Source organism: Drosophila erecta, unplaced genomic scaffold (genome assembly GCF_003286155.1).
Source record: "Drosophila erecta strain 14021-0224.00,06,07 unplaced genomic scaffold, DereRS2 tig00000126-arrow-pilon, whole genome shotgun sequence".
In the NCBI taxonomy this organism is placed as follows: domain Eukaryota; kingdom Metazoa; phylum Arthropoda; class Insecta; order Diptera; family Drosophilidae; genus Drosophila; species Drosophila erecta.
The window spans coordinates 14,039,104-14,051,977 of record NW_020825209.1 but is presented as its reverse complement, the minus strand read 5'-3'; the positions used below and the strand labels follow the sequence as shown (position 1 = coordinate 14,051,977).

The 12,874-nt window shown below is 42.3% G+C and overlaps 1 protein-coding gene and 1 long non-coding RNA gene across 4 annotated transcripts in view; both read right to left on the bottom strand.

Moving 5' to 3' along the window:
- Positions 1 to 284: 284 nt before the first annotated feature.
- On the bottom strand, positions 285 to 1,250 carry LOC113564550. Its single transcript, XR_003408090.1, has 4 exons — positions 951 to 1,250; positions 843 to 887; positions 513 to 775; positions 285 to 452 (listed from the first exon to the last, which is right to left on the bottom strand). It is a non-coding gene; the product is annotated as an uncharacterized LOC113564550 (long non-coding RNA).
- Positions 1,251 to 6,354: 5,104 nt separating this feature from the next.
- The window catches only part of LOC6551625 (homeobox protein cut), a 68,954-nt gene continuing 62,434 nt past the window's right edge, over positions 6,355 to 12,874 (bottom strand). For all 3 annotated transcript variants that reach the window (XM_015155909.2, XM_001978519.3, XM_015155908.2), the window contains 2 exons: positions 10,817 to 11,243; positions 6,355 to 10,717 (listed from right to left, as the gene is read on the bottom strand). In XM_015155909.2, coding sequence (XP_015011395.1) covers positions 7,474 to 10,717; positions 10,817 to 11,243 — 3,671 coding nt within the window. In that variant the 3' untranslated portion in view covers positions 6,355 to 7,473. The remainder of the gene's footprint in view (positions 10,718 to 10,816; positions 11,244 to 12,874) is intronic.

The following is a 12,874-nucleotide window of genomic DNA, read 5'->3' as shown; positions in this document are numbered from 1 at the left end:
TGTGTGTGCGTGAATGTGGGTGTGTGGGAATGGGCGAACTTTTGCTTTGGTAGAATTATTATAAAGATCAATGAGATGTTCGGAACAGATATTTAACGGCTTTTGAATGTAAATTGTTGCTCTTTTCATTTTCATATGCGTGAGAAAATAATTCAAAAAGTAGTCTTTAAATATAGTTAAAGTGGAGCCCTGCCACAATCTGAATTAATTTGTTTATTTAAAGAGTAGTGGGCAGCGCAACTTCAGTACACAGATTCAAAACAAATATTTAAGTGTATATTATATAGTCTTATTTAATGTATTTTATTGGCTGAAAAGTCCACTTATTAAGTAATGCTGGATTTGGTTAGTGTGCCAATATGATAATATAATTCGACGTATTCATAATTCATCATGCTGAGAGGTACAGGTATCGTATCGGGACGGTATCGGACTGTGTATAGAAGACATATCTGTAAGAGAAGGACATCTTGGGTTAATCCAACTCAGGTTTCTTATTTGTAGATACCAACCTTGTAAGCAAACGAGAAGACTAGTGTTTGTAGCTGGTTTGTCATGAGTAATCTTGAATATATAGCATGGTAATAATAATATGGTAATATATGGCACTATACCATTACTTATTGATATTACTTAATCCACTTATTGAGTAATGCCGGATTTGGTTTGTGTGAAAAAACTGTGTTGCCAACATGATAATGTCATTCGAAGTATTCATAATTCATTGTGCTGAAGTGGTACAAAATCGGGATGGAATCGCTCAGCTCCCAGTAGACTGTGGATAGCAGATAGATTTATCTGTAAGGGAGGACATCTTAGGTTTCTTATTTGTAGATACCAACCTTGCGAACGAGTTCGACTGTGTGTCAAGTTTGTCATGAGTAATCCTGAATAAAGGGCACATTTTGCATTTAATACATGGCAATTGTATTGCAATTAAATGATACTACCTTGTTGTAATGTGAAGAAGTCGTCGTGTGCCTTATTCACGACGACGTTCTATATTTTTAATTCCTTGAAAGCAATCAAATGGAGGGCAGCTGGCGAACTTCCATTCACCAATTTTGCAAGATTATGAAATGTGTAAGCCCCCAATCACAAAAGCTAAAATCCAAATTAGTGTTTTTCTTCACTTAGTCTTTTAGTAGTTCAAGATTTGTTAAAATTTTTATAAAACATTTTTACTGAAAATTTTTATGGAGATGTTGTTCCGTCGAGCCCAAAACAAAACTGAAAATATTTGATGCCTTCGGTCCTTGGGTGTAAATCCAAATCGGAGCTGACATCGAAGTTAAAGTCATGGCCAACTATATGGAATTTCATGGCTTACTATATCTTTGCTGAATTGCAGTTATTAGGGTCATTAAAGGCATTTGTAATAATGCCGGTCTTGACCAACAGCTCCAGCCGCTCAAGTTCCTGGTTAAGCAGCGACCGCCCAACCACCTGGGCACCCAAGATGATGATCTGTGCTAGGTAGCGTGCCATTTTCTGCTTTGTCTATAAGGAATTATCCTGGCGATTGTGTAGAGATCTCCTAAAGTATGTCCTGAAAATAAGACGAATTTATTTAACAATTTTTTAAGTTATTTTTCATTTTATTATTTTTCCCCAATTTCTACCGATATTCCAGAAAATTTTGAAATTTCTCGTTAGCACTTCCACTAGTAGCTAGCACTTCCACTGAGTAACGGGTATCTGATAGTCGGGGAACTCGACTATCTTGTTTTAATTTCATTTTCAACCGTTTTTTATTTAGACCTCTAAAGAGGTCTATTTTAGTAATTGGTTTGTAATACTTGGAAAAAGGATTTTTAAAGCAGACATTTGAAATTATCTAAGAGGAAATTATTATTAAGCGGTAAGGGGATGCACTCTCTTAGCCAATTTTCAGGGTCGCTGGGAGGTTTGTGGTATCAAATGTAAACTTTATCAGACCTGTTTCCGATGGTTTGTTGTCAGAAAACCTGAGTATCTTCTACACTTTAATGACTTTTTGGGGAGCAAGTTCCCTTAGTATTTCAGGGATGCCGCGTAGGTCGTTTGCATAAACTACGCCTTGGGTGGTTCAATCTGTAGTGCTCGGATATATTTCTGTAAAATTATGGAACGTCTTCATGTTCATTAACCTTGCTGCTAGGTAAAGGTCTTTAGTTTTGACTGGTAATGTCCCAGAGCGAGTTTTTTGGCAAGACACCACTTCACTTCCGCATGTAAGGTCTATTACTGTTTTGATCACGAATGTTGAAACTTTGTCAAAACGTTCCCCATCTGTTCTGTTTATTACGATACATTTTGTGGGCTGGTTGCACTGTGCCGATTCATTGCAGCAGTGTCAGGCTCGCTGCGGCCTTCGGAGGAATACTTTTGCAACGGTTTATGTGTAGAATTTGAATTTACTTTCTTCTGAAGATTTGTTTTGATTCTTGTTTGTTTTTTGACTGCTACGTGGGACCTCCCGGATATCAAATAATTACCCAATCTAAAGGATTTCAGGCCTTAATTAATTTATACAAGCTTCATGAAATACATCCTAAATATAAAAGCTAAGCAAATGGACATGTTATGGATTTCATTCCTGAACATTACAATGAATCCTTTCTTTAGCCAGAGAAACATTTGTTTGTTTTTAATATTTGTTGGTTATTAAACCGTTACTTATTAAACTTTGTCACTTTTACCAAACTCACCCACCTAAGCGAATACACCATCCCACGCGTAGCACAGACACCTTCGCGATCTACGGAGTACCGTTATTTTTTAAACTTTTTCACTTTTCCCGAACTCACCCACCTCAGCGAATACACCATCCCACGTGTATCACAGACTCCTTCTCGATCTACCGGGTACACACTCCCAGGCGGCAAGCTTTTTTGAAGGCGCCATCTATTCAGGTCACACTGGTTTTGCAGCAATCAGCTTTGATTCGAAAGCGAACTGCCTAAATGAATATAAAAGTTTCTTAACTTTTAATTCAATTAACTGAATTTCAATCGTTTCCCCAAAATGAAATATAACGTTCGTATTGGAATACAGTAGATTCGTCTTTATTGAATTTGATTTTTCTGTTCAGTTTTACATGCTATATAAACTAGTTTATTAATCATATTATTATTATTATTTATATTCGCATTATCTCGTCTTTCTCATTTCTCGAGACTTTTCTCATATTTTGATAATTGTTTTCGTGGCTGTTTTCTTTTCTCGTTTGATTTCTTCTTTAATTCGCCTCGGTTTTTTGCTTCTTTGCAAACCGTTTGCTGGAAAAACGTTTTCGATGAGTGTGAAATCAAAAACACAATTACATTTTAGCTTAATTAAAAAAAATATTCATTACCTTTTAATTTATGTTGGTTGTTTGTTGTTAATTTTATGCTCGTGTGCATTTATACAAGAAATGCTACAAAAAAATGTTTGCTTTTGTTTTGTTTTGCTTGGTTTTTTGTTTTAAGTTTATTTGGTTAATTTTTAAGTTTTGCTTCTGCTTAGGTCTTAGAAAATGATTTCGAGGTTGCCAAAAATTGTATGTGCTTAAGTTTAATATCTATGTATAATATATATATCTATATATGGCTTTTGTTTTTCTATTTACTTTGTTTATATGTATATTTTTGATATTTTTGCTGCTTTTTCTTTTTCAATTGTTTGTTTTGGGCACATTTTGCTAATTTGCTTAAGAATCTCCTTAATTTTTGTTACTCTCCTCGCTTCGTTTTGCAATTGTTTTGTTCTGGTTTCCTTTTATTTTTTGTTTTTTTTTTTTGTTTTTGTTTTATGTTCATTGCATTTTTGGGCGGATTTCAAACTGAAAAACGGAGCTGGCTTTCCTCATCAAGATCTTTGTCGGTTGAAAACTAAGGGAATCGGTTTGGTATCGGTTCAATAGTTCTGTTCTATGTGTTAACTACGGCTCTTTTACTTGTTCTGGATCTCATCATCATTCAACAGTACTGAATGCATGCCTTTTCATAAACGTTATTATGTTATAATAGAGACGTTTGTATATATGTATATCTGCTGGTTATATGGTAATTTCAAGTCTGTTTTTATTTACTTGCTTTTTGGATCTGCTAAAATAACTTGCTATATCCATTCGATTTCTTACTCCTTATGCTTTTAACATAATATTGATATGGTCTGGTTTTATGTTTTCTCATGTTTTTACTTTCTGATCCATAAATTGGGTTTCCTCTAAGTTTCGGTCTCTCATTTTCTTATGTACAGCTAAATATGTTGTGGGTGAGAAAATAAGAAAAGGTAAGGACAATTGGCAAAGTGAGTGGAGTGTGTGCGCATATCACCATGGGCTTAAATTCATATCATCATTTATATTCATGTATATTCAGATATCTGTATCTAGAGGTCTAAAAAAAAACAACAAATTATTTCTTAGTCGGTATACAAAATGTGTGCGTGTGTGTGAGTGTGTGTTTTGAATTGGAAGGATAATTTCATATATATCGTATTTACAGCTCAACTCTTTTGATTTGAATCAATAAACGTTTCCGTTTTAATCGCTTTGTTGTTTAAAATTAATTACGTATGTTTTTATTGGAGCAGTACGGATCTATGCAAAAAATTTCCACTGCCTACATTACTAACATATGTTAGTTGTTATGTATACATATAATGTGGGTCTGCGCCATTTCTTCATCAATATCTGTACGTTTTACTTTACTTGGCTAGCACCGCATATTGTTAATAAATATAACTATTAATGGTATGTATAAAAATGCTGATCATGCATATATATAACTAGGTCCTATATAGGCTTATATCGGCTGGGTGGCGTGGGAGTGTTTCGACATCTTGCTAACTCCCAAATGTATGCTATACAATTTCAGAGTGTTTCTTTGCCTGACTTTTGTTTTTTCTTGCTTGGGGGCTTGGGCATCCGGGGGTCAAAGGTTGTAGGTCATGGGGTTGAGGGTTTTCGGAGTCACGAGATTGCGGGATTACAAGAGATTGCGAGTACTTTCGTTCCTCAGCGGCATTTTCTGCGATTTTGGTGGTTTTTTTTTTTGTTGTTGTTGTAGGAAAATAAAAAAAGGATATCGATGGGTTTTTTTTCGTTTAAGAAAACATTTTTATTTGATAAAGTTTCGATCATGTTCATGTATTATTGGTATGTTGTCGCTTGTGTATTCGCTTTCTTCCTTCTTTTAATGTATATATATGTATATATATATAAATATATATATATATATAATATTTATATTATAATTACAATAATAATAATAATAATAAAAATACGAAGACAAAAAAATTGTATTTAAGAAATAATTAAAACTAAAAGTTGCGAACCATTTCAACGTGTCGTGTTTCGGTTTTTGTTTCATCTTAACTTTCTTTATCCATATTTTGTATATATTTTATATATATTTATTTATTACTTGTTTATCTCATATTCATATAGGTGTAATTTATTCTTTAGCTAAAGCGTATGAAAATGCAAAGTATTTAACTCGATAACTTAAACGCAACAGGAGGAAAAGATAAAAATGAAATTTTTAAGAAGATCGTAACAAATTTCGCTGACAGCGGGCAAAAATTGTTTGCATATTTTTTAAAAATATTTTTTGTTGTTTTGTGTTTTATGTTTTGTTTCTTGTATAAATTTCGCAAATTGTATTTTTTTGTTGTAAGGTTTTTGAAATGTGTTTGGTATATGTTGGTAATTTGTTTCTCTTTATTACTCGTCTCATATATATGTATGTAATAATAATAATAATAATAACGCGGCAAATTTTGGGCCTATGCAAAAATGGTTTCGTGTAATTTTAATTTATTTAGCTTTTTTTGGTTTGAGAAATCTGTTTTTTGTTTAGCTTAAACATTTAGCCTAGGAAAAAAAAGGTTTAAATATTTCTTAAAATTTGCTTTTTGCTCTTCTTGGTTTTCTATGTTGTCTCTTGTTCATATAGGAAAACAGATTCTTTTTTTTTTATTTTTTTGTTTGTTTATTTTGTAATTTATTTAATATTACGATTACGTTGTAAACTTAAGATCTAGGCAAAAAAAAAATTGGCTGTCTTAGATTACTGTTTTCTTTTTATTTATTTTTTTTATATTTTTCTTTTGTGTAATTTCTTTAGTACGATATGCGGTTTGTGTTTTTTTTTAGTTTTATCTTTAAATATTTTAGATTCACAGAAAAAAATTGTTGTTATTTATGCTAGGGTTTAATGCAAATTTAAATTACCGTTAGGCTAAGTTGATAAATTTTCCACTTTTCGCTTTATATGCATATGTATAATTATATATAATTATGTATAGAATAATTAGATTATAAATAATTTAGTGCATTTTGCATGTTTATTTTTGCTATAATTATGAATTACTCAATTTGTGTGTGTGTGTGTTTTTGTTGTGTAGGTGTATTTTTTATGTGTGTGATTTTTTATGTAAATTCAGAATTTACAAAGTTTATTGTTATATATTTGTTTTTTTTCTTCTCGATTTGCCTCTCCTTTCCTCATCGACATACATACTTATATATTTTATTTGGGCAACAAAATAGGGGAAAACTCTTCTGCTCGCTGCAATTCAGCTTTGCCTTTAACTATCTTTTACTTTGGATTTTCACTCCATGCCTTCCACATTTCCCTTTCAATTTCTGCTTTGCTTTGTTTTGTTTCGTTTCTTTCGTTTTCGTTTTCTTTTTGTTTTGTTTTGTTTTTTGCTTGAGATCAAAAGATAGTTAAACAAGTCGGTTGCTGAGGGTGGTAGAAGGTAGGATTTTTTTTAGGAAGAACGACAGCAAGATCATGCCTCGCGAGAAATCTATGTACACCATCAATCGTCATCATCATTCATTTAATTATTTATTTACACTTAACCAGCTAAACTGCTAATAATCATATAATAGTTTCTCAAAAAAAAAGTTGTATAGAATAGATTTACGTCTGTAGTTATCAATCCTACCGCCTTTGCTTACAGTCTTCAAGTAGAAACAAATCGAAAAATCGAAATCGAAAATCTTTGCAAGATCAAATCTTTCACTATCAATTGGATCTCGACATTTTGGTTAAAGTTCTTCGGCAAGTCGGGGTTCTTAAATGGGGTTTATTTTCTCATTAATACTTTTGCGCTGCTCTCTCATTATCATCGTCATCATCATCATCATTATCTTTATCTTTATCATTATCATTATCATCATCATCGCATAGCGTCTCTAAACTTTTAGCTACAACTATTACAACTCCTCAATCTAAGGCTACCTTAACGGCTACAACTAACGCCTATATTTAGTAGTTAATGTTTATTAAAAAAAACAAAAAAAAAATATAGTTTTCTAGAGCCTAAGTGCTATTTATATGTATGCATGTATGTATGTATCTATGTATGTCTCCCGGGTCCTCACATCGTTTAAACATTCAAACTTAATCACAAGTAAACGCGTTTCCATCTCCACCTCCGCTTCGCTCTACACATTGCACTGAATTCATATTTAGTTCGGTTAATTGTTTTACTTTAGTAGTTCCAGCCGGCTGCCGCAGTTGCAGCTGCAGTGGTTACCGCTGGTGTGGTGGTGCTGCTGTTGCTGTTGCTGTTGCTGCTGCTGCTGCTGCTGCTGCTCTCTCCACTGGCGGCAGAGGAGGAAGCCGCTGCTGCTGCTGCTGCTGCTGGCGGAGGAGGTGGTGGTGCCAGGGGAGCTGGCATCTCCTCAGAGGAACCACCACCAGTGCTGCTCAGCCGGCGAACACGCACCATTCGCAGCTTCTCCTCGTTGATCACCTTCAGTTTTTGCTCGCTAGCCGCATTGTCCTCGCTGTCCAGATTGACCGATCCCGACTGCTCCTCGTCGTCGTCCTCCTCCTGTTTGATGTGCACCTCCGGCTCCATGAAGCGCTGATCGATCTCCAGCTGGGCATGCTCATGATCGGAATCGTTGCCGCCGTCCGTTGGCTTGTTGCTATCCGTATCATCGCGTCCGTACTCGGAGGCCTGCATCACGCACACCCCGTTGATGATGCGCTCATTGTCCGCCGCGGCAGCTGCAGCGGCAGCAACGGCTGCAACAACGGCACTTGGATTGGTCACCGCTCCGGCGGGATTGACCCACTGTGGTGCAGCTGGTTTTCGTCGTGAACTGCGCACTGCATTGGACATGTAAGCGGCGGCAGCGGCCAAAGCGGATTTGTGCAGCACCTTCTCGTAGTCGGTGGTCTTGTCCTCTGGCTCCTGGCCCTCCAGCGATTCGTTGTCACTCAGATTGTGACCACCGCCCTCCAGTTCCAGATCGTCCTGATAGTCATCGCTGCGTTCCCGCTTTAAGGTGGGCATCGACAGATCCAGACCGCTCATCTGTTCCTTGAAGGCCTGGTTCAGGGCCTGCAACTCATCGCCGCCGGAGGCGCCAACTGCGGCAGCAGCTGCAGCTGCTCCAGCGGCCGCTGCTGCGCCGGGAATCCCCGCCAGACTGCGGCCCAAAATGGCGGCGGCAGCAAAGTACGGCGGATAGGGAATGGGGGCACCGCTCATGCCCATTCGCTCCTTGTGGAGCTCCAGGAGACGCTGTTGCAGCAGAATGCGAAATTGGACGGGATCGAAGGGAGTGGCACTGGTGCTCTCGCGACTCGGTATCGGGTTATCCTGACCGGCTGGTCCGTGTGGCACCTGTTGCTTCAACCGCATGCGATGATTGTGGAACCAGTTGGTGATCGTACGCGTTGCCAAGCCCAACTCGTTGGCCAGAAACTCGATGGTGCCCACATTTGGATACGGATCCAAGGCGAATGCCAGCCGAAGTGCCTCCTTCTGCTCCTCGGAGAAGAGGACACGCTGCTTTTTGCTCGGCGGTGCACCACCGACGCCCGAACCCACGGATCCTGGACCCGGACTGCTGGTATAGAAGTCATTGGTATCGTTGCTGGAGGTATCGCTGCTATTGTCCTGCTGATTTGGGCCCGTGCTCCTTCGCCGTTTGCTGGCCTCCCGTCGCTCGTTCTTCAGCAACTGCAATCGCTCCACATTGTTGGCATCGCTGAGCCACAATTGCATCCGGATGAAGGGTTCCCTGCCCTTGATGGAGAGCATGTGCCAGGGCTTCGGTTTGCTCAGCAGCTCGGACACGGAGCCCTGAGAAAGTCCCAAAACGGCTTCGCCGAATATTTTCTGCCCAATGTTGTTGGCCAGCAACGCCTCCTTGATCTTGGTGGTGATGTCGTGGGTGTCCAGATCTTGGGTTAAAGCGGCCATTTCATAAACGGTGGGCGACATGTGCTGGTGCAGACTCCTCATGGCATTTGTGCCATGCACCGGCATCAGCATGGGCTTCTTTTCGCTATTCGAGGGATTCGAGCCGCCCTGATTGCCACCAGGACCACCTGGCTGGGCTCCACCCGCCGACGGTGGCAGGCTGATGGCATGCTGGGGTGGCAGTCCGGGCGAGGTCAGAAGCATGCTTTGGTGGTGCAACGCGGCAGCCGCGGCGGCCGCTTGGTGGTGCTGCTGATGGGGGTGTTGCTGCTGGGCGAGATGTTGCTGCTGCTGCAAGTGCTGCTGCGCCTGCTGCTGCAAATGCTGTTGTGCCTGCTGCGCCTGCTGTGCCTGCTGCTGCGCTTGTGCCACTTGCTGCTGCTGCTGCATGGCCGCCGACATGGCTGCCGCCTGCATTTGCTGCATCAAGTGCTGCGCCTGTGCTGGCTCCTGCAGCTTGAGTTCGCTCATCATCTTCTGCATGGGCAATGAGGCGGCCTGCATTTTGCTTGCCAAGCCCTGTGGCATCTGCGGACTGCCGCTGTAACTGCCCGTCCGCATCAGCTTCTCGGGCGCAATCTTGTACTGACTGGCGACCAGCTTGTGCACCGCGTTCTCATCCTCCAGGAACATCTTCATGCGAATGAAGGGTTCACGCCCCTTTTGGGTGAGCATGTGCCAGGGCTTGGGTCTGGCCAGCAGATCGGAGACCGATCCCTGCGACAAGCCCAGCACGGACTCGCCAAACAGTCGCTGCGAGATGGAGTACTGCGACAGGGCTTCCTTCACACGCCGGACTATATCCTCGGTGTTCAGATTGTTGAACATGTCGAACTGTTGCTGGGTGATCGGTGGCAGAACCGCCTTGGTGGGTCGCTGTGGCGTACTGTGGTGCGGCGTCACCGGCGGTTGGGTGATCAGCGAATTGGTGATCGAGGCCATTCGCTGCAAGGGACTGGCTGTCGCCGCGAACTCCTCACCTTGGCTGCTCAATGCCGGCGGAAGGATTGAATTGCTTAGCGGACTGGGTGCTGCCGAATTGCTGCTGGCACCGCCGGTTGCTGGTGCTGCTGTGGGTGGGGCTCCTGCACCCGCTCCTGGCCCAGATGGTGGGGCAGGTGGCGCGGGTGTGCCGCCGCCCTCGGATTTGCGGCCATGTAGGGAACTTGGATACGCGTCATCCCGTTCGCCGTCCTTGGAACAACTGCTGCTGCCGGCACTGTGCTCCAGCGAGGATCGCTGGCCGTTCAACTTGATGTCCTTGGCTGCGGCGGCAGCCAGCGAGAGATCCTGGGCACCGTTAAGGACCTGCTGTTGCAGTGCCATCAGGCTCGAGAAGTTGGGAAACTGTGCCTGAGCCTGGGCAGCTTGCTGCTGCTGCTGGTGCTGCTGCAGCTTGGCAATCTCACGCTCGAACACGTGGCGCATGTTTTCATCGGCCATGGCGGGAAAGGCATTGCTTGCTGCTCCCGGCATTCCAGCGGCTCCTCCGAATAGCGAGGGTGAGAAGAGAAAGCTATGGGAGAAACAGATACACCAGTTAAATGTTTTGCATGCCGTTCAACAAAACAGAATCATGTTCATCGCATGCTGTTGAAACCATGGGCGAACTTACCTTGGAAAAGCCGTCTCCCGCGGTGTGCGTGCAATCAGCTCCTGGTAGAGCCGAGCCATCTTGTCCTGGGCCAAGTCTTCGTGCCGCAAGCGCTGCTGCTGCTCCCGTTCCCGCTGCTCGCGCTCCCTTTCCCGCTGCTGAGCGGCAGCAGCCTGCTCGGGATTGAGATGCTGGTGCTGCTTCAGCTGCTGTTCCACCTTGAAGAACGGCGAGGTGCAGCTCTGCGGCGGCGACTTGCTGTCCTCGTTGCTGTGCGAATCCTCACCGCCGTGGCTGCGACGCTCCTGCTCCCGATGCTGGGCCACGCTGCTCTGTTTCATCAGCGAGGAGGCTTCGCTGAGGATGTGGGCAATCCGATCCTCGGACATGGAATCATCGCCGCCAGCGCCGCCGGCTCCACGACCCGCATACTGTGGCAGCCCAGAATCTGCAAGACGAAGAGTGCGATGCATTATATTCCAGATTAGTAGGAGGTGGATGATCGTAAAGCCCATTAAATGCTGTAAAAATTTATGCCAAGCCGGATCGTTTATATGGGGTATGCTCGCTCGATTGGCAGGACATGGATATGGAAGTGGACATGAACCTGGGCCTTGGAACCCCGGAACCCCGGAACCCTGGAACCCTGGAACCCAAACCAGACCGAAACCAATTAAGCCATAAAGCGTTCAAAAAGCCAAAGCAAATTTGCGGCCATAAAGCGGCGCTGCAGTTGAAAGGGCCCCGCCAAGTGTCCACCAAATGCCACGCCTCTTGCCCAACAGCCTATCCAATGCACTGACAGAAATTTCGAATGCCCGAATGGCATGGGGGGCATGGGGCGGCGTCAATTATAGCCAGCAAGCACAAGCATAAACACAAACGCTGCTCATGAATGGTGTACAAAAAAATGTTTGTGTAAATTCGTGTTATTTTGTTTTTTTCTTTACGAGCACATCCCCAAACCAGAGTTTGCCCATCCAACTCTGGACCTCAAATAGTTGTTCGATGCAAAAGCGTTGCGCTAATTTGGCACGCGCCTGGCCCCAAACCTCTGGGAAATGCTCATCGAAGCGAGCGTTCGTCCAGGAGTTGAATAAACGAAACGAAATGAATAAATGAATGAATTCAATTGCAATTGAGAGCGGTCGGAGGAGAATGCAAAAAAAGGGGGAAAAAATCAAGGAAAATCCGAGGGAGAAGGGGCTTGCAAAAAAAAAAAAAAAAAAAAAAAAACAAATAGAAAGAAAAAAAAATGTAAAACTGAAAATTGTTCTGCTGAAATTCAATTGAAAACGAAATGGTGAAGCGTTTTGCTTTTTGACTTTTTGCTTCTCGTGACAGAGCATCGAGTGGTAAATTGCAAAATAATCACACAAGTGGTTCGAGCCACCCACACATACAAACCCCGATACTTTGATATGGCGACCAGGCAGGGACATACCCATGCCCGTACTTGGCGTGGCGCCCGAACAGGGACCATTGAATTTCCTGTGTGATGTCCTGCGGCATGTTTTTGTGGCTGCCACAGCAAAAACATCAATCAGCCGCACACGTTCAGCGGAATGGAACGCAATGCGGAGTAGCTTGGGAGGAGCTTGGGTGTGGGTATGCGAAATGAAATAACTGAAAATCGCTTTACAATTGCCAAGCATAATCGATGCCCAAAGGAGCAAACACTTGGCCGCAAATAAAACTGCAAGAATCGGACGTTAGCGGAAACGGAAATCAACACATGAATGACAAATGTCCAGGCACCGGGCAACGTTTCCTCTTTCCTCCGCTCAACATCCTGTCCGACAGCCATTGAAGCGAGAGATTTGAAAAATAGGGTGATAGTATGGGCCTGAACTCCCCAGATACGAGAGCAGAGATGGATAACGGCGATAAAATGGCCAACTACAATAGATACACTCCATCCATACCCAGTTGGTTTTTGCTTTGGTTTCCATGGCATAAAAATTGGAAAAACGATTTTGTGGGAATTTTTTTCTTTATGTATGCTATGGACTCCTTGTCGTCGCTTCATTTGGGGATTACAAAGTGTTTTTGTGTTATAAAGTCGAAGATGACATTGAT